The 22,424-nt window shown below is 44.1% G+C and overlaps 1 protein-coding gene across 1 annotated transcript in view; it reads left to right on the top strand.

Annotated features, from left to right (window-relative positions):
• CRACD (capping protein inhibiting regulator of actin dynamics) overlaps positions 1–22,424 on the top strand; it is a 229,967-nt gene that overhangs the window by 102,910 nt on the left and 104,633 nt on the right. The window contains 2 exon segments of the mRNA XM_056111190.1: positions 2,540–2,657; positions 12,268–12,351. Coding sequence (XP_055967165.1) covers positions 12,285–12,351 — 67 coding nt within the window. The 5' untranslated portion in view covers positions 2,540–2,657; positions 12,268–12,284.

The following is a 22,424-nucleotide window of genomic DNA, read 5'->3' as shown; positions in this document are numbered from 1 at the left end:
TCTTAAAAGTACGAATTTTTTTTGAATATATTATTTCAGTAAGTTAAGTTCTCTGGTGGAGGGTGTGGTGGTAAAACAGTGTATTCATGCAATTCTATCCTTATTAGTATTGTAAATTACAGTGCCTGAATGATATAATAATTTTTTAAAAAAATACTGAAAATATATACTGTAGGGCTGGAGCGATAGCACAGCGGTAGGGCATTTGCCTTGCATGCAACCAACATGGCCGACCCGAGTTGGATTCCTCCGCCCCTCTCGGAGAGCCCGGCAAGCTACCGAGAGTATCTCGCCCCCACGGCAGAGCCTGGCAAGCTCCCCGTGATGTATTCAATATGCCAGACACAATAACAACAAAGTCTCCAATGGAGACGTTACTGGGCCCGCTCGAGCAAATCGATGATCAACGGGAGGGCCTTTATCCTTTATCCTTTATATACTGTATGGGAGCCAGAGAGATAGTACAGGGGTTAAGATGCATACCTTTTATTTTTGTTTGGGGGCCATACCCAGCAATGCGCAGGCTTACTCCTGTCTCTGCACTCAGGAGTTACTTCTAGTTATTTTTGGAGACCATATGGGATGCTGAAGATTGAACCTGAATCAGCAGCATGCAAGGCCTTGCTTGTCCTCTGTACTGTCTCTTCGGCCCAAGATAAAGACCATTAAAAAAAATAAAACTGTCAAATATGTTCAAAGTTATGGAGATTGTAAAAGACTTTGGCACATACTTCAGTAATTCATAGAAGGAGGAAAAAATGTGTAAGAATAGAAAAAAAATTAACAACAAGGAATAAACTTGAGCCTATTAATCTATATAGATACTATACACAGCACCTATAACTACTTATTTTTTAATGTAAACTTTTAACAATTTCAGAAATTAACCACATATGGGTTATAGAATAAAAGTCAAGAATTACCAAGTGATGGTGACTTGTAACATACTGGAGGGGTGTGGGGAATGGGGGTCTCCCAAACAGTGCTCAGGGTCTGCGACTCCTCTTGGTCATTCTCAGCCATTTGGGTCACAGTTTAGTTTGAGGGCCTGAGGGTGCATTGCTGCTTGAAGTCTGCGGTGCTGGACATGACCCAGGGTACCCTGGTGGCACTTGGAGGAGCTCTAAGACTGCAGTGCTTGGAGGGCAACATGGTACAGGGGATTGAACTATTGTCAGCTGCATGTGAGGCAAGCGCCTTACCCCCTTTATTGTCTTCTTCCAGCTCAATAGAATTTTTATCCAGATGTTTCTAGTTGAGGTCAGTGTGAAGTTGGTTTGTTACAAGCTAGTCCCCATTTTAGAACCAGAAGTGGGAATTCACTAAGTCTACAGGGAATCCCTCTAAGAGCTCTCAGGAGTTAGGCATCCACGGTCAGCCTGAGATCTGAAGGGATTTTATTTTATTTTATTTTCAAATATATTTTTTTAATTTTTATTAGTGAAACACCATGAGGTACAGTTGTAGACTTACAAATTTTTGTGCTTGGGTTTCAGTTATACAATGATCAAGTACCCATCCCTCTACCAGTGCCCATTTCCCACCACCATGGATCCCAGTATTCCTCCCACCCCTCATCCTCCCTATCCCACCCTGCCTCTGTGGCAGGGCATTCCCTTTTGTTCTCTCTCTCCTTTTGGGTGTTGTGGTCTGCAAAAGAGGCATTGAGTGGCAATCATATTTGGTCTATAGTCTACTTTCAGCATGCTTCTCCCATCCTGGGAGGATCCTCCCAACACTCCTGAAGGGATTTTAAGTGGATTCATTTACCAGATGTTGCCATCTGTCCTGAGTTTTGCAAAGGGCATGCTTAATCTGGGGTATTTTCCTGAACATTTACATACCAGTTAAAATCTCCAGTCATGGGCTGAAATTAATGGGGTGAGCTCATGCTTTGCATGTGGAAGGCCTGGGTTTGATCCCCCGTACCACACGGTCCCCCAGCATTTTCTGGGAGCGACCCACAGCCTTCTCGAGCCTGAAGCTAGTAGTAACCTCTGAGAACCACCAGATGTGACCCCCAAACAAAAATAAGAACAAATCTATAGTCATTATGTCGCAGTTTTCATTCTGACATGTTTAGAAGAGATTGTGTTTGCCCTACCCACAGGGAGTCCATTAACCTATTTAACTCTGTGATTGGTATTTGAATGCCTTTGCTACCTCTGGGGAAGGAAATAATGTGATGATTACGGTCATCACTTCTCCACTAGGTTGAATTTGTGTCTTCAATCTTATCTAAATTACCATGAAGAATAAATGTGAGAAGTCTGTGTGTTAGGATCCTCAATATTCATGAACAGGATTCTTTTAGTCCCTTCAGAAGTGGAAACCATTTATAATCAATGCTTCTGAGGCCCTAGAATAAATTTAGACTAAGTCATGCAAATTTAATATTACTAAGTCTAATTGGAAACACCAGCAAAATAACTCTTTTGTACTGACTTCTGCCAAGGAATGGAGGAGATTCATTTTGAAAACATCCCCTAGAGAGGATTGAAGATACAAAACTCTTGATGTCTTTTTTTTTTCTCAACAGTTCACAAGAGCAGTGATTCCCAGACTTTCTAGATGACGTGTCCTGTTTTCTGACACATTGAACACCACATTCTTCTCTTCACAAGAAGACAGTTTTGCATGTGTGGCTGTCAGGATAGGTAAGTCACTTGTTCAGAGTTTGGGGAAGGAAGTAATTCATGGAGAAAACACTAACATACTTTATTTACAGTGGGTGGGATTCTAGAAAAGGATATTATGCATTCACAAAATATCAAATTAAAAAGTCTTTGATACTCACTGGAACTTCTAATTATAAACATTTAATTTCTAGCACTTTCTATGTACCGGCTGGTTCACATGGAGTTATTTGAATTCTTGGAACATGTATTCTTTCATCTGTAACTTTATAGTAAAACTTCATGTTTTGCAAAAGGAAGTGTAATATGAAAACGCAGTAACCATTGCTTTGTTGTTTTGTTGTTTTATTAAAAGTTCATAGAATAGTTAATGGCCTGGAGCTTGCAGTGTCTTTGGGCTGGAAGCTGGTACCGTGCGTTTGGTGTCTTGATCTACAGTGCTGGAAGGGGCAGCCTTTCCTGAGTTTGCCTTCCCCATAACAACAGTGTTCTATCATCCTTTGGGCCACAGTTAACTACTGTCTGCTTTTTCAGAAATTGGGGGGAAAGATGAAAGTTAAAAGCAAGATCAAAGAAAAAAAATAACCATCATCTCTATTAGTTATGATGGAAGACACTGCATTTGGATACATTATTTCATTTTAATCCACAAGACAAGCCACATGTGAGTGTTAACCCTATAAAGACATCACTTCTCCAGAGGCAGGATTTCTTAGAGAGTCAATTTTAAAAAAAGTTTTAAAAAATTCTGGTTTATTATAATGTAGGAGATACATTATTATACATATCCATACATTGAATGGTGGGAATTTGAAGTTTTGGATTTTTTTTCTAACATTTTATGATGTACATGTAAAGCCTCTATAGTGATAAAGTAGTGTTAAAAATAAATTAAAGGGCTGGTGAGAGAGTACAGGGGCAAATATGCTTGCCTGGTTTAGCCGTCTGTACTGCATATGGTTCCCTGAGCAGCGCTGGATGTGACCAAAACCCAAATACCACCCCCCCCCAAAAAAAAGAATAAAGAAAGAAAAGAATTAGTTCCTGAGCCCTGCTGGGTGTGGATGTGGTCCAAGCCCCACCTCCCAAATTACAATAAAATCATGGGCTGAAAATATTTGCTGAGCAGCCATTGTGAATTGAGGACCATTCTAGATGCTTATTCCTATTCATGAACAATACAGGAAAAGCTTCAGCCCTCTTGAAGCATGTCATGTATCCCAGCATAGAGGGAACAGATAATAAAGAATGCCTTCACCAGGTATTATAATAAATAGTTAAGTGTGAAATATGTAAATCGTTAGTATATTATAGTCGAACAAAAATCAAGGGGGTGTGAGCTGAAACGGAGATCCAGCTTAGTTAGGAAGCAGTGTTGGTCTTCCTTCAAGCACAGGGATAGCCTGATAGAAGGGAACAGCCTGGACCCTGCTCTATTGGTGGTCCATGAGAAAAAAAATTGAAAGAAAAACAAAAAAGAATTTAAAGGAATTTTCGGGGAGGGGAGAAGAGCTCCAGCAAGGGGAATTAGAATTGGTGGATGGGGTTGGAGGACAAATCCAGTGTCCAGGGGGATGGTGAGGGCGGAGCTCAGGAAGGCAAGACAAGAAGTCACCAGTTCATTCTGAATGGGTCTGAGGGAGTCGATGAACAACTGATGCTAAATGCCTGAGCAGGGGACGGAATGGGATGTTCCAGGAACAGCCCAAAAGCCAGAACACTTTAACCAAGAGGCAAGGAAAGTAGTGGAAGGTATGTTTGGAAAGACGTTGTTAGCTCCTAAGGAAATATCTTCATTTGACATTTGTATGGGTTAGAGACAGAGAAATTTCGTTTCCTGTGTTTACTTTATGCTGCTTTTGTTTTCTTCCTATTTACCTGCTTACCTGGCTTATTCTGTGTGTTGCATCTCCAGCTCGCTTGCTCTCTCTCTCTCTCTCTCTCTCTCTCTCTCTCTCTCTCTCTCTCTCTCTCTCTCTCTCTCTCTCACACACACACACACACACACACACACACACAAAAGGTTTTCCTCCACCATTATATTAGTTTACCACTGCTCTTTGTAATCAAGTTCCATAAACTGGCTGCCTGAAAAGAATAGAAGTTTATTGTGTCAGTTTCCAGGCGTGAAATCCAAAATCTCAGCCCAGCCACGCCTTCTTTGAGACCTTTGGTGGGGAGAATGCTTCCTTGCCTTATGCCAACTTGTGGGCATTCATCGCCGACACCCTTCGGCCTGCATCGCCCCCTTGACCTCCCACAGTCTCTGCCCTGTCATGGCATGGCCTTCACCCATGTGATGTGTTTTCCATTTCCTTTTATAAGGACCCCAGACACCCTGAATGAACAGCACCCCAGCACCCTGGTTCCTAGTAAGCACCCTTCTGAGGGAGAGGACTTAGGACTTCAGTAAATCTCGCTGGGGAACACATTGGAACCAGTCACAGCTGCCTTACATAATCCACACTGGGTGTCACCCTTCCCATCAGATTGTGGAGTTCATGCACTTTAGTGACATGCTCCTGAGAGGTAGTAAGCAGAAGTGCTCAGTCAGTGCAATTTTACCCGAACTCCTGAGCCACGTGGCTGGAGCAGATGGTGCAGACGACAGGGCATTGCAGTGGCCCAGGCCAGACTTTCACACATACATATCTGCTACCCTCCACCCTAGGGGCTCCCACACTATATCTCAGACTTGCCACTCAGCACTCCAGCAAAGGGAGAAGAGACCCCTTTCTACACCCACGTTGCATTCTAGCCCCTCACAGCCAAACAGTTGCTTCTTCCTTCTTGTAGAAAATTTCATGGAAAAACAGAACTGCCGTTGCTATGATGTATAATACATTTTGTAAGAGGATCACGTGTTTATTTCTCAAATAACGCCCCCCAAATAAATGAATAGATGGGCTTTCTGAGTCATTTGGCATATTGCCAATAAAAGTCGAGGATCTTTTTCAAGTGCTTAATGGATTTTGCTTTTCTAGTATAATTTTAAACCCCCTTCATCCTATGATGCTTGTCCAGCCATTTCTGAGCCAGAAATCAACACCAGAATCTCAGCTGGTGCTCAGTCTTAGGGTTGGACCTGAGAAAAAGAAGGGTACCCTGAAACAGAACGAACCCTTTTTTCCATTCCCTGAAAGGACTTGGAAATGAGGGACCTTCTGGGCGAGGCTGAATGTGGATGAAATCACCAAAGGTAGCAGTTTCAGAGGACCATGGAAATTTTGGACAAGGCAGCAAATGCTCAAAGCTGAGTGTTGAGTCTGGCAGGTGACACAAGTCCATAGTTGGAACAAACGAGTCCTAAGGTCAAACCCGGGAAGATTAGAAGTCAGTCCAAAGAGTAGAGTGTGAGATGTCTTATGATTCAGAAGATGGTTGGGTGAGGGTTTGGAGGGCCGTTTGTGTGTGGACCTGACTGTATGGTGTGGAGAGATGGGGACGGTGTGAGGTAAGGGTGGGTGATCTTCTACCTGCTTTTCCTAAATATAATTGTCAGCCGTTTCTTGGGGTGGGAGGGAGAAAGGTAGCCTAAGTCTTCCTTTTTAAGGTTCCTTTCTTTGGGGAAGACTGTGTTTCAAGCTTGCTCGGGAGGGCTGGGGTTCCATCAGTGAGTCTCACCCACTGGGCTAACTGTTCAGGGCAGGGGCCCGAGAGTGTGGTGCTGGGATACCCAGGACATCCCACCATGCTGGGGGCGAGGGGCTTCCAGGGCTGCACAGGCCCATGCGTAGGGGACCCTGTGGTGTTGGGAATCGAACCAGGGTCACTGCATGGAAAGCAAGTGCCTTAACCCCTGTACTATGTCTCGAGCCCCTCAAGTTTCCTTTCTTATTCCTGTTCATTGTACGGATTTTGTGTCCCTTAAGTATTGGATTTCTATTTCCACTGAACAGCTGAGTGCTCTGGGTCAGTATGTTGAATCAGATGTTCTAGTAGCAAAACAAGTAAAAAAAAAAAAAAAAGAGTGTGGGAGAGCGGGGAACTCTACCTCTCCCCCAGAGGCCTCTTTCAGTGTTCACGGCTATTTTCTGAGCTCCTAAATGTGTGTGGAAAGAACGAGGCCTTTTTATTTTTCTATGGAGTTAAAGCAAGCCAGAGTTTATGTCTGATGCCACCCCCACAGATCACATAGCTGACAAGGGAGGGCAGGGAGGAGGAGGCAGGGGTGTCCTTTATAGACGCCTCATCATCCAAGCGCACGCAAGCAGACAAGTGGTGAGCGCCAGGAAGCCAGGGGCCACCAGCTAGTGGGAATGACAGACCTTCTAGGAAATGTCTAGGATTTTCAGCACATTCCAGGGTTTTGACAAGAAAGGCCAAAGGGTGACAAATATTAGAACCGTGAGACCTTGTCTGCCCTCTTACCATTCGGGAATGGTATGCATTTACTTAAAAGAAATTCCTTTTAAACTTCTAATAACTGATAGCCAAGCAGTCTAGATTGCAGCCTGCATTCTGGCAAAATTCACACAATAAAGTCAATCATTTTGTTTATTTTATTTTGTTTGGGGGGGGGGCCACACCTGGCAGTGCTCAGGGGACAGTAGGTACTGCCGAGATGGAAATGGGGCAAGCTCTTTAGCCCCTGTTTGATCTCTCTGACCCACAATCAGTCGTTTTAAAGTGAATAGTTCAGTGGCATTTAGTCTATTCTCAAACGTACAACCACCACCTGTCTCATATCTCATTTCATCACCCAAAACAGAACACTCTACCCATTCTGCCATGACTCTTTATCTCTCTCTCCTCCACCCCTCACAGCAACCAATCTGCTTTCTTTCTTTCTCTGTGCCCGTAAACTGACTCAGCTTATCCATCAAAAAGGGATCATCTGGGGCTGGATCGGTAGCTCAGTGGGTAGGGTGTTTGCCTTGCACACGACCGACCCGGGTTCGATTCCCAGCATCCCATATGGTTCCCTGAGCACCGCCAGGAGTAATTCCTGAGTGCAGAGCCAGTGCGTCACCAGGTGTCACACACACACACACACACACACACACACACACACGCACACGCACGCACACACACACACACAAAGGGGAATCATTTGCTTTTCTAATCTTCTGTATCTGGTTATGCTTTTCTTTTTAATCATGTCATTTCTGTCTTCACTCTCCTGCTCCTATTATCCCGGGAGAGGTAGGGGCCTTGGGCCTGTCACTCTTGGTCCCAGCAGGCCCTTGGGGAAAATGACTTCTCCAGAGACCTGTGTTTCCATGTAGTTGCCGGTGAGTTTCTTCCACAAGACAAAGAGTCGTTTCCAAAGGAAATTACCAAATTTTCTAGGATTCCAAGAATGTGGCTTAACTTTTCTTTTTTGTCACATCTGTTTTGAGGCTCAGTCCCCTCTGGCCCTTGCCCATCCCCTCAATTTATTCTGCATTGGTCCCAACGCCAATTTATTCCATCATCCAAGTGAACCTGTAATTGATATTGTGGCATCAGGCTGGCGAGATTATATTGCGAGCCCCAGCTCGAAGGCAGTCTCTCCCCCCTCCACCCCCCAGGGAGTTAGATGATCCAAGACGTTGAAGATGAAAATTTGAGAAATACTCTAGACGCTCATCTCTGGGAGCCCGATGATCCTTCCTCCTCCCTCTCTCTCTCTCTCTCTGGAGGATTTAGAGGCTGCCTGGAGAGGATTCTGGGATGCAGGTGCCAGAGGCTTGAAATGAGAAGCCTCCTTCCATCTGCCAGATGTAATCCGAGATGAACTGCACAGAGGAAGCTGACAGAGAAGTGCAGGACTGGATGGCCACCAGCTCCTGTGGAGAACAACAGTCTAGTTAAGATGGTTTTGGGTTTTGCGTTTTTGGGCGGGGGCCCAGGAGCCTGCAGGTCTAATACACTGTCCTCCCATTGCTCATCGATTTGCTCGAGTGGGCCCAGTAACGTCTCCATTTTGAGACTTGTTACTGTGTTTGGCGTTGCTGCGCAGGCAAGATACTCTCGGTAGCAGGTCTAATAATGCCAAATTAAACTGGTGAGTGGCCTCAGCCCAGGCAACTTCCGTGCCTTTTCCCATAGATTCCCCCCCACTTCACCCATGCCCCAGCAGCCCCCCGGGTGTTAGTAACCTGCTCTGTGGGAGGACTGTTGAATCCAGGATCAATGATTTGTCTCCCCAGCATGACGATGATCTGTACTATGTTATATGCAAGATACAACTGAATCGTCTGCTCTGCTTCCAAGCATCTCTTTTGGGAGCCTTGGAAATCACATAGTGCCTCTCCAATAATGAGTGGGGTTGGCAGCAAGCCACAGAGGGGATAGGGGCCCTCCTGGCCTCCCTCCTCCCCATGCCAGAGGTTCCCGGCCTCTCCTTCCTGTTATCTCTCCTACTGCTCACCAGAACTGTCAGTCTTTGCACAGCTGTTAGTAGAAACCACTTCTAAGGGCCAAAGTTCTGCCTATCTCGAGCTGCTGAATCCAGCATTGCCCTCTCTCGCGGAACTTTATTGAATTGCATTCTGATAGGTAAACAGATAACCGGATAAAATGGGGTTGGTGATATTTGAGTTTTGTGCAGCCTGAGTGCTGGGCAGGTGCAGAGGGCAGAAGTGTCACAAGTGCCAAGAGGAAGCTGGGACCTCCCAGAGGTGTCACTGGAGCTGTCTTGAAAGATGAGCAAGTATTTGCCAGACAAACAAGGGACTCATGGAGCCTCCAGAGGTCACACCTCTGTGCACAGGCTTCCTGTGGGAGGGGGTTGGAACCTCCAGAGCCTCCTGCCCTTTTTTTCCGGTGAAACTGCAGGAAACAATGTCCTGATTGACCTGGAGCTTTGGGACAGGATAAATGTCCCTTCCAGAAAGTGAGAGACAGATTTTTGGGGGGTTAAAATTCTCCATTACTATCACCCCTCCTCCTCCTCTTCTTCTCTCTTCTCTCTGCTTCTCTCTTCTTCTCTCTTCTTCTCTCTCTTCTTCTTCTCCTCCTCCTCCTCCTCCTCCTCCTCCTCCTCCTCCTCTTCCTCCTCCTCCTGTTTTTGATCATAACTAGAGATACTCAGAGAATGCTTCAGGGTCTGTGCTCAGGTTTACTGCTGTCCTTGCCTGGGAGGATCCTCCCAGGTACCAAAGATTGAACCCAGGCCCCCTGCGTGCAAAACATGCATTTGCTCTGTCAAGATTTCTCTCCATCTCTCGGTTGAATTTCTTACAGCTAACCTATCACCTCTTTCTATCTTCTCTTTCTTCTTCATATACTTTTTTTGAAGATTTTTGTTTCTTTTCTAAACTGACTGTGGAGTAGCTAAGATTTCACTTGCATGATCCTTTCACCATTTCAGCAGATCGATGCTGACTGCCTCCTGCAGGAAGACACTGCCCTGGAGTATAGGCTTACACAGAACAAAGAGACCAAAGTGGACACCAGACAGGAAGCTAACACCAGCACAGAGAGAACCTCCCCTCTCCTTACTCTCAGAACAAAGTCTTTTGCTTCTATCTGGGCACACAGAGCTGGTATTGAGGGTGTTTTAGAAAGATGCTGTTTCTGCACTGGAGTTCAGAGGGCCAAGGGACAATGGGAAAAGCTGTCCTCGCCACTGGAAGATTTACCAGGAGAGGGGAAAAAAGCCAAACACTTCTGGGCTTTCCTCATCTCTGCTGGGCACCAAGTTTAAGTTCAGAAAAATACTGAACTTAAACCTGCAGAAAAATACTCTGAAAGAAACGTTTAAGAGGAGTTTGGGGAAGTGGGGGGGAAGAGAGGTTTTATGTTATCTTTGGTTAGCTCCACCTATGTGTTTTTTAAAAATATTATTTTTTTAATTTTATTGAATCACCGAGAGATAGAACATTGCAAAGCTGTCATGATTGGGTTTCAGTCATACAATGTTCCAACACTCATCCTTCCACAGTGTAATTTCCCCAGCACCGATGTCCCCAGTTTCTGTCCCACCCCACCCCCTCCAAATCACCCACCACCTCAGCCTGCCTCTATGGCAGGCACCTCTCTTCTCTCTCTGTTTCTACCTGTGTATTTTTGAAGCACCTGTTTTTATTTATTAGAGACAAAGTATGATATTTTTATTGTTCTTAAGACTTTCTTGGGCCAGTAAAGTAGCCCAGGGGGCTTAGTGGCAAGCCTTGCACACAGAGTTCCTGAGTTTGGCCCTCAGCACCACATAGTCACTTGAGCACCTCTCATGTGGCCCTGGTGGCTCCCAGCACTGCATCACCAGACCCCAGCACAGGACTGTCCGACTCAACAGCCTGGCCAGGTATCTCTGGGAGTAGCCCCCCACTTCCCTGGGCACTTCTTGGACATTCCTCCCAGAAAATACTTGGTAGCACTAGAAACCCAGTTCATACTTCTGGTATTACTGGGATAATGATGCGACCAACCAAGTCTAGTCTTGTTTTCCTGGTGCAGGAACAAGTTTGTCCTTGGGTTGGGTGGGGTGGGTGACAGGAGAGATTGTCACCCTGATGCTAGCATGTGAGTCCCCAAGTTCAGCTCCAGCACCACGTACCCCCCGCCCCCCAAGCAGCATGTATTCCAAGCAGTCCAAGCAGTACTGCCTTACTGGAGCACTGAAGCATCCGTCAGATACCCTCCTCTGGATCACTGCATCAGATCCATCACTGAGGCGCCATCAGATCCCCCACTTCCCTCCACCCAGGCTGATCATCACAAGGAGTGATCCGGGTTCCTCAATCCTGTTTCAGCACATGAGTATGTGGCCCCTCTAAACAAACAAACAGCACTTAAGATGTGTTACACGGGGCAGACCAGGAAGATAGAGTTTAACCTTATGTTCACGGAAATGTTTCCATGTTCTGTGTGCAGGTGCTCCGGGTTTGATTCCTAGTATTTCATGGTCCTCACCACTTGCAGAGGTGGATCCCAAACCAAAATAACATAATTTTTCTTCAGCTTTTCAATACGGAATAATATTTTTCCTGATAAACAACCACAATGAGAATGGACACGTGCAAGGGATACTTAAAAATTTAACACACACACATAAAAATTTAACACACACACATAAAAATCAAAAGTTAACACAGAAACAAAATAAGGCACCATTATCATAAAGATCATTACTGCTGTGTTCTATAGATCTGCTCCCTTCTCCTAAAAAATTTTGAAAATTATGAAAATTTTTTAAAAAGTTAAGCAAATACTAGTCTTTGGAGATCAGCAAGTGTTTGAAGCAGAGTAAATGCAAGAGGGCTGAAAATGTGACAAAATACATTTTTTTTTTTTGCGAAGTGTGGGAATGATACAGTTTTACTGAGGATAAACACTGACATTATTCTTTTTTAAGAAGGAAAGCCCTTCCAGAACTAATCCAACTTTTCCTTTTTTTAGGATGAGAATTAAGCTCCTTTCCCCTCTCTGGCCAGGGGTCAGAAATTTGATAGGCTGTATTCAGTGAAGGTGCCATTTTATAGACTGTGAAATGCCCTCGTAATTTTGGTTTTATTACAGGCATCACTGTTCCCTGCATCTGTTGGGTATTATTAGATGTGGGAGCGGGATGGGAAGGACCAAGCTTTCTTTCATGGAAGTAAAAGATGGACAGAATTGCTTGTATTAAGTGTGTGGCACTTTTTTTTATTCCACTTTCATAAACCTTGTGCTTATAGCTTGTATGCTGTACTTTTCATTTCAGTCACATTTAACAAAATCATGGCCATGGAGGAAATTAAACTTACACAGAATGTCCATAACGAGGCTCTGAGTGCTGATGTTCCAGGTATGGTACCATGTGGCTATACTGGGTTGCAAATTAAAGAGACAGAAGCCATCTTTTTACTGTTGTCTTTGAATCAAAAATATCTGGATTTAACCTTCAATAACTAATATGGTAACTGAAATTTCCGTGATTATAAGGGACTACCCGGAAGTCAGCAAAATAAAGCAGAGGTGGCAAAAGAGGTGTCTTCCCCCACCTGGGGGTGCATCTTAGCTTGTACTTGGACCTGATGATTTTCTCCCTCTATCATCCTTCAGACTGGATTACCTTGTTTTCTACCACATAAGCAAAAGGAGCAATAAAGTCTAAAGGAGGGTGGTAAAGAAAATTAGATTTGGCAGCTAATAAGAAGGGATGATTAAAAACATGAAAGGGGGTGGCAGAATATTATTTTGAAAAAACGGGGTTTATTTTGTTTGGTCGAAGGGGGCACATCCAGCTATGCTTGGGGCTTATTCTTGGCTCCACACTCAGTCACCCCAGGCGGTGCCCAGGGGACCATAAGTGATGCCTGGGATTGAACTCAGGTTGGCCACATGCAAGGCAAGTGCCTTCACCCTGTTCTATCTCTCCATCCGCCAAGGCACCAAAAGTGTTCTAAGTCAGAAGGGCTCCTGAGAGGGAAAGACCATCCCATATACCCAGTTTCTCCATTTTATTACATCTCAGTTTACTAGTAATAATTTTGAGGCATCACAAGCAATTTACATTTCTATTCAATATTTATTTTTAAAGTCATCCATTCAAATTACTTTCATTTATAAGTTTTTATACTGATAGGTATAGCATTTAGTTATCCTCAGTGGTAAATAAGAATAACCTAATATATTGCATTGACTTCTAAAATAACATCAATTTTTATAAAAAATGAAAACATTTTTATTTTAGATTCCCATTTTACATTGTCTTTCCCCCCACATACCATGCCCATATGAGTTACACAGAAACTCCTGAATACTAAATGCACTTCAGCTTTCTTGGCAAAGAGAAAGGATTTGTATACACCACCCCCCCCCCCCCCCGAACAGATTTCTCTCCTATTCAAAATAAATAGAGTGAGATGCTGGGTTCCATACTGAGCACCACAAAATAAATAAATAATAGGTTAAAATATTTGATTTGGTTGGTTTGCACATTTCACTTGGAGAAAGTCAAATTAAAATGAGGATAAGGGCTGGAGCGCCCCCGGGTTCAATCCCCAGCATCTCCTACAATCCCTCAAGCACCACCAGGAGTAATTCTTGAGTGCAGAGTCAGGAGTAACCTCTAAGCTGGATATGACCCCAATATCAAATAAATAAGTAAAATGAGGATAAATGAGAGGCAAAGAGATAGTAAAGGGCTACGATACTTGCCTTGCATCCCGCCAATCCCATTTCTTCCCTTGTCATGTGTCCCCCTCCACCCAAGAACCACCAGGGGTCACTCCTGAGTCCAGTGTCCCCTGAGCATCACTGGATATGGCCTCCAAACCCTTGCCTCCAATAAAAGAATGCTTAAAAGTAAGAGAGAAAGAGAATAAATGAGAGCTTTGGAAGACATTCTGCATGGTCTGCACTGGAATTCCCTTTCTCCTTCATTACTGCTGCAGGTTCCCCTCCCCTATCAACTCACCATGCTGGCCAGTCTGACCCTACAGAGCATCTGTGAGAGCCTGGCTCCCTAATAATTTCCTGTGACTCATTCTGACGCTTTTACTACACCCCTAGGGAGGTAGCAAGTCTTATGAGACCTCCTTATATCCTCATTCTGAAGAGCAAAATTTTTGGAAAATATATCATTTTTCCCGCTTACAATACTCTCCACTGACTTTCTTCTTTTTCCTCATTATAAATCACAAATACACTTTACTGTGTAATCCCTCTTCACGGTGCCAATAATTATTTGTTACTTGGGATATAACAGAGTTGACTTCTCAAATTTACCAAGCATCCTTGATACCTATTTGTTGCAAACCCAAACCACAGATTTATGAGATTTCACTTTTGGAATAGGAAAACTATACACATACTTGTATATGCAGTCAACCTGCCACCTGTTTTTAACGTTGTCGTTTCTTGGGGGCATAAGAGATTGTGCAGCCCATTGACCAGAAACCTCAACAAGAATAGGGGAGAAATCTCTTCTGGCAAAGGGAGTTTGTGCTCACTTAAGTCCTGGATATTGGTCTTGGTTCTGAAAACAAACAGATAAACTTAGTAAGATAAAAATAAACTTTTAGGCCATAAGGCCCATTAGTGGTTTCCAGACAGGAAGGGGGTATGTGGGCAGGCTGAATCTCATAAAACGGGTGACTTCTACACGGAAGGATACAATTGGACTTCTAGTGGTGAATATAATGCACTGTAGACACATGCTGATTTTAAAAATGATGCACACCTAAAACTTATAAAATGTTGTAGTGTGATATGATTTAACATCAGCAAGGATCCAAAAAGCCACTTGAGTGAGGTGGGCCCCATAAAATTGCTAGCAAAGTAGCAAACCGAGGGTCCAAGAAATGCCAAGATTTTGTGACAAATATTGGTTCGTTCTTTTTCATGTTTTCCACATGGAAGTATAGGTGTGAGGTTCAGACTTGGTTAGAGGTAACCTGACATTTGGTCATGTCTTTACTGTGGAGTCTCATCAATGTCAGTGCGAGTGATGCCTCACCCCCTAAGCCCCATACAGAAATTTTATTTGCATGCAGAGGTGATCTCTTCCTCGTTTCAAGGTTATATTTCAGAGCACTGACAGTTGATGGGAACTTCTGACTTTCAGAGTTGGTTGTAGCAACTCCTTCAGGAGAACACAGTTCCATCATACAGCAATAATTGTGTTGCTCCATGCATCCTGGGAATAAAAATGGATTTTTATTTTCCTACTTCCTTCCAAAGAATCGCAATTCCAAAAGCATTCCAAAATTTGGGTTTTCCAAATTCACTGCAGTAAACTCTGCTTTCTTCTTTAGCATCCTTGATACCTAATTGTTGCAAGTTCTTTTCTTTTTGAATTTAGAGGGAAACTTCTAAGAGTGCCCAATGTTCTCCTCCATTATGTCACACTGGTGATAAATGGAATTCGTTTATTCTCTGCAGCTTTTAAATTACCCTGAGCTTATTTTTTTTCTAATTTAAAACAGTTCAGCACAAAAACTTTCATTACTCATGATCCAGCAGCTGAGCCAAAATTAAAAAGGGACGAGTATCCTTAATGATACTCTCCTTCCCAGTATTGATACTACTCATTCTAAAAAACTTATTGGGAACACAGATCACTCTCCACAAGGTCTGAGCTGCCCTAGGAGACACCCAGGAGTTTAGTAATAAATATGTTTGACACTCATTTTATTGGTACGCTGAGAAGCCGCTTTCAGCTGTCCGCTCACTAGATATTACTATCAGAAACCAGGGTTGCAAAGAGACTTGTCATGCATAGATTTTTGTATATTTTACTGCCTTCCAGAGTTTCTAACCTAAAATTAATATGAAGTCAACAAAGAATGCATTGGTTTTTTTTCTTAATATTAAAAAAAAACTTTTTAGGACAGTTTTAGGATCACGGTAAAATTGAGCAGAAAGTACACTTTTCCTTTCTCTCCATGTTCCATAATGTAGTGTTTCAATTTAAAAAAGTTACTTTTAATCAAAATAGCAACTTTATTTAGATATAAATTACCTCTTTCAAGTGTACAATTTATCATGTGCTTTAAAAAAAATACAATCCAGTATCTTGACAGCATTGTGTAGCCATCACTGCACCAAGAATTAAAAACCTTTAAAATACAATAATAATGTACCATTTAGAGGATTTAAAGAGAAAAAGTATTCCCCACACATACATGCTCATGATTTTAACCAAATGCTTTTCTTTTTTTAATGCTTTTTAAAAAAGAAATCCAGATATTTTTACAGAGAATGATAGATGTGTTTAGTGGAATTATTCTAGAATGTTCTTGTGAGGGTACATGGCACTGTCTCTTTAAGGCTGCTTCCAGTGTGCACTGGTGTGCTGTGATTCTTCTGGGTGCACATGAAATTATTCCAGTGAAGAAAATAACTTCATGCTGTGTGTGCTGGGTTGTGTGGCGTGACACCTTTAACCATCTCTGTTGGTGTTTGAACCTTCCAGAACACTGTTACAGCCTGGGACTTTGGATCATTGTAGCAGATAACAGCTTCTATTCCTTCTATGCTATGGTATGAAAAGAATAACCGTTTAAATGAACAAATAAACCTGGAATATCCTTATAATGCTGCTATTTCTCAAACTAAGGGTAGAATTAGCCCGGGGCAAAGAGAAGCTGTGATTTCAACTCACATCCACATGGTAGACTGAGTCAAAGAAGCATGAACAGCAAAAGCAAAATATGGGGCCAGCTAGTATTGGGAAGGGTGCTTGCATGTGGATAGCATGGATAGCTCAGGTTCCGTCCCCGGCACTCTGTGGTTCCCTGAGCCCTACCAGGAGTGACTCCTGAACACAGATTCTGGACTAACATTTGAGCACTGCCAGGTGTTTGAAATTTTAAAGATTTTGTTTGATTGGTCCATTTTGCCCTCATCACTGTCCAACTGCTGAATTAGTGAAAGGATAGATATACGTGATCTTATTGAGGTTTCCTGAATGTTTCCTGTAGAACATAGCTTTGAGGGGGCTGGAGCAATAGCACAGCGGGTAGGGCGTTTGCCTTGCACGCAACCAACCTAGGTTCGATTCCCAGCATCCCATATGGTCCCCCGAGCACCGCCAAGAGTAATTCCTGAGTGCATGAACCAGGAGTAACTCCTGTGCATCACCGGGTGTGACCCAAAAAGAAAAAAAAAAGAAAGAAAAAAAAGTACATAGCTTTGAGTACGGAGATAGAGCACAGTGGGTAAAGGGCTCGGACATGCATGTAGTTGAGCATATGAGCTGATGGGGATCAAACTCAGGTCAGCCCCGAGCCTACCAGGAGTGATCCCTGAATACAGAGCCAAGAGTAAGCCTTGGCCATCACTGCCCCTCCCCTCAAAAAAGAACCAAGAGGCTAGAGATAAGCAGATAAGGTGCTTGCCTTGCACGCATTGACTTGGGTCAAACTCTGGTAGCACGTATGATTCCCTGAACATGAGAGGAAGAGAGAGAGAAGAACTAAAGGTTTAAAAAAAATTCAGAAGAAGGTTGATAAGTATGGCTGTTAAAACTTAAATTTCACATTTAAAATAAAACAACACACAAAAGGGAGGGGGAGTAGCCGTGTCTATGATTGAACCAGGCCAGCAGAGGGGCTGATGAGGGTGTGGAAAGGAACTTCACTGATGTGAAGATTTGTGTTCTTTGGTACCAGGAGAGTGTTTTTCAGAGGTGCCTGCATCCCGCCGTATTCTTGTGGGAGGAGCTCCTGGATCCCAGTTGACCTCCCCGAGCGTCTCAGCCCCTTCGGGCTGAGGCAGATCTGCTCAGTCATTTCCTAGACCTCTATCTCCCTTCACCCCCCCAAATTTAGGGTTACCCACTGAACTGTAGAACCGAAGGGCTTTTTTTTTAACCCCTAGTTGTTTTTCCTCAAGGAAGTGCCACATCATTTAAGGAATTCAAAGCTAAATAAAAATGTACTTTTTTTTTTGCTTTTTGGGTTACACCTGGCAATGCACAGGAGTTACTCCTGGCTCATGCACTCAGGAATTACTCCTGGTGGTACTCAGGGGACCATATGGGATGCTGGGAATCGAATCCGGGTCAGCTGTGTGCAAGGAAATGCCCTAAAGTGCACTTTTTTTTTTATTAGTGAAACACCATGAGATACAGTTGTAGACTTACAACTTTTTGTGCTTGGGTTTCAGTTATACAATGGTCGAGTACCCATCCCACCACCAGTGCCCATTCTCCACCCCCACCAATCCCAGTATCCCTCTTACCCCTCTATCCCCCATTCCACCCTGACTCTGTGGCAGAGCACTCCTTTTTGTTCTCTCCTTTTGGGTGCTGTGGTTTGTAGAAGAGGCATTGGGTGGCAATCATGTTCGGTCTAGAGTCTACTTTCAGTATGCATCTCCCATCCTGTGCGGATCTTCCCAGCACCCTTTTTTGGTGCTCCCTTCTCCATCTGAGCTGCCTTTACCCCTAGAGTGTGCGGCTGGCCTCCAAGCCATGGAGTGAACCTCCTGGTATTTATCACAGCTGTTCTTGGGTGTTAGTCTAATATTTTGTTACTTTATATTACCCAGATGAATGCAATCTTTCTATGTCTGTCCCTCTCTTTCTGACTCATTTCGCTTAGCATGATATTTTCCATGTAGTGCCACTTGTGTGTAAATTTCATGACTTCATTTTTTCTAACAGCTACATAGTACTCCATTGTGTAGATGTACCAAAGTTTCTTTAGCCAGTCATCTATTCTCGGGCACTCAGGTTTTTTCCATATTCTAGCTATTACAATAGCTAAAGTGCACTTTTATTGAAAAGTGAAGACTTTGAGGATAGTCCAAGCAAAAGCCTGGGGCGCCATGGGACGGTACAGCCTGCATGTCCACAGGGCCACGACCTGAGCCATGCCTCCTGAGACAGAGCTCTTGAAGCCTACCCCTCCATCCCCCCGCTTTCTCCTGGCCTTTCTGTCACACTCATCTAGTGCTTTTCTCGCAGCCTGTTGGCCTTCCAAGCCCAGGGACAAGACTGCTCTTTGGGAATAAGGGACTGATGTCATGGAGGAAGATATAACTTCCTGTTCCTACGACCCTCCAGTATTCTGCTGCTGGAGCCCTTACACTGAACAGACAAAAGACATATCAGTAGGACAAAGACAGATTCACAGGCATTGACCCTTGCATTGTGCTCTCTCAACTCCTAACTCAAAGAGGTGGTTGAAACTTGGTTGTATCTAGCCGCTTAGCCAAAGGATAGTACAATTGTAGAGCAGCAATAAGACAAAGGAACAGGACTTTGATTCCCTAAGGGCAGCTAATCATGGGATGGCCATTATGGGTGATAAGAGCTCCTTCGTAACTCCTGTTCTGCAGATTCCTCCATGCCATCTGCAGGTTGAAACAGGTCTAAAGGTCTCTCCAGTCATCAACTCCTGACCTTCCCAGTGGCAAGGGAGAGGGGAAGGATATCTTTATTAACGTAGGTCCTGCTTTTAGGCATGAAGGCAGAGGCCAGAGAGTTTTTCTGGTTTCTTGTTTCTTGCCTTCAGCTCTGAACAATCCTTAGGATGGACTTGCGGGTGGTATTTTCTGCCCACCCTGGGCTGACCTCTGGGTCCAAGCAGGCTGTGGGGGCATGACTGGAAGCCACCCTTCCTTCCGGTGGAGGCAGCTTCCTGGCTCCTGGCAAGTGAGGGGCAGGTCAGTCGCTTTCCCCTCCGACATGCTTGGAGGTTGTCTGTGCACAAGGCTGAATAGTTGCACAGTTAAACATGGCCTTAGCCCAGGAAGACCTGGCTGCTCCCTGTCCTGCCACTTAGCGTTAAGATTACGAGGCTAGAATGTTCCTTGTTCCCTAAGAGTTCCCATAAGTCACTCAAAGCCTTGTTTTAGAGTGTGGGAGTTCCTTGGTATCTCTCTAGTTTACAGTCTGGGCTCGTTGAATAGGGGATCTCCCAAGCAATGTGAGGGGAGCCCAAGGACCACTCTCCGAGAGTGCAGTGTGGTTGGGGCCCTGAGGTGCTGTGGCTTACCTGGGCCATCCTGGTAGTGCACAGGGGTACTCAGCATCCCTGGGCTGCATCCAGTGATGCTTGAGTACATGCCTTGCCCTTAGCCCCTCTATTATTTCCCCTGCTACCTTTTAAAAATCACTTATTAAAAAAATTCTTTTTCTTTCTGTTAAAAAAATCATTTGTTGGGCTGGAGAGAGGACAGGGGTTAAGGCTTTTGCTTTGCCTTCCCTTCTGTCTACTGTGATTGATACCCAGTACCACATCAGGTCCCCTGAGCAATGCTAGGCATCAGTCCTCACAGAGCCAGGAAGTTCCCCTGGCACCAGTAGGTATAGCACCTCCCCCTTGCCCCCATCATATGTTACTGGTATCTAAACCCCTTACTCCGTGGCTATCCTGAGTGAAATTTCTTAGAAATGGTCAAACTGGACTCTCTTCCCACCTTTCTAACTCAGTGGGACTCTCTTCTAAGGTGACAAACGTTTAAACAGAAAAGTCATGACTAAACATAAAGGAACAGCAGGGCTGGAGAGATAGGACAGAGCAGGATGCTTACCTTGCATGTGGCTGACCCTGATTCAATCCCAAGCACCATGTATTGTTCCCTGAACACCACCAGGAGTGATCCTTAAACCCAGTGCCAGGAATAATCCCTGAGCACTCCTGGGTAGGGCCCCAAACCTAAACAGTTTTCAAAAATCAAAGAGAATAATGAATCTGTTTTTCCTAGTCTTATGATTCCTGCATAGCTTTGCTTTAATAGGAAAGGGAAAGGTAAGAACTGAGGTCAGAGAGGAAAAGAACAAGTATCATCAGATTAAGAAAGAATTGTAATGGGGGGGTCACCAAGATGGGTGTGGGGCATTTTATATTATGTGGCACATAATTATATTATGTGCTGAACTATAACGCCCAAAAGGAGAGCAAGGGGGAAGGGGAGAGGAGGGGTTGGAGAAAGAGAGAGAGAAGGAGGGAGGGAGAGAAGGAGGGAATGAGAGAGAGAGAGAGAGAGAGAGAGAGAGAGAAGTGCCTGCCGTAGAGGGAAACTGGGGACATTGGTGGTGGGAAATGTACACAGATGAAGGGATAGGTACTGAAACATCATATAACTGAAACCCAATCATGAACAACTTTGTAACTGTGTGTCTCATTGTGATTCAATTTAAAAATATATTTTTAAATGAAAATTATGTGCTGTATTGCTTGGGTATGTCCCAAGCCCCTGAAGCTATATTCTTGAGAGTCTTTATCTGGATTCTGACATTCTTTCCTTTTCCCACACTCACCCCAAATGAATAATGCACATGCCCAGAAAGAGTCCTGCGAGAGGGAGTTCTGCTCACGGGCCTTTGAGAGCTTTGCATGCATTCCTCACATGAAATCACATCAGAGTGGCCCGAGCCCTGCTGCCTGGCTCCGTGCCCATCCAACTGCTCTTCAGACTGCTGGGCTTGCAGTTGTGCCAAGAGTGGATTGTGATGCGACAGGGACTGTGCGGACCGACTTTTTTCGTTTGGATTTGAGACCAGACCCAACAGCACTCAGGGCCTCCTCCCAGCTCATTTCTTGGGTGGAGGAGGGCACTCCTGACATGTGTAGGGGATTTGAACACATACCTTCTGCATGGAAAGCGTGTGCTTCAACCCATGGGGCTATCTCTTTGGCACCTTTGGGCATGGACTTTATTTTTTGTTTGTTTGTTTTTGGTCCACATTTGGCAGTGCCCAGGGTTTACTCCTGCCTATGCACACTTAGTAATCACTCTTGAGTGACCTCAAGATGATCCTGGGGGACTCAAGAAACCATTCAGGGTGCCAGGTATCAAACCTGGATCAGCCATATGCAGGGCAAGTGCCCTGCCCACTGCAAACTTCACTCGAGCCCCTGGGCATGGACTTAGAAGAGCTGAAATCTGACATTTTCCCTTTTGGAGAAGCCTGAACAAGTCAGTCTCTCTCTCTCTCTCTCTTTCTCTCTCTCTCTCTCTCTCTTTCTCTTCCCTCCCCCTCCCTCTCTCTCTTCCTCCCTCTCTCTTGCCTCCGTCTCCCTCTCTCTCCTCTCTTGCTCCATATTTATCTAAATAAAACTGACTTCACTGAAAAAAAAAAAAGCTGAAATCATTCAGAACAGACTAAACCTTCATGACTTTTCTCCAAACTTTTTAAGAACTTGTTTAAATATCTTGTTTGTATATTTTTGTTTTGAGTGTGAGAATGCATTTGTGTGAATATGTGCTTCCATGTGTGTCTGTTGGGAATAAGGCCTGGAAGTTAAAAGTCTAATGCTCATTATAGAAAAAAATTGTAAAACTTAGAGCCTGAAATTTGTTTTAATGTTTGCCATTCCTGATGGTGTTAAATCTAGTCTGTGTCTTTGAAGCAGATTTCACACTCACTGTTGTACCTCTGAACTCAGAAATACTTTATGTAAATAGATCTGTATACAAATA

The sequence above is a fragment of the Sorex fumeus genome, unplaced genomic scaffold (assembly GCF_029834395.1).
Source record: "Sorex fumeus unplaced genomic scaffold, SorFum_2.1 ptg000013l, whole genome shotgun sequence".
Taxonomy (NCBI): domain Eukaryota; kingdom Metazoa; phylum Chordata; class Mammalia; order Eulipotyphla; family Soricidae; genus Sorex; species Sorex fumeus.
The sequence above is the reverse complement of the archived record's forward strand: the minus strand, read 5'-3'. Positions and strand labels throughout refer to the sequence as shown.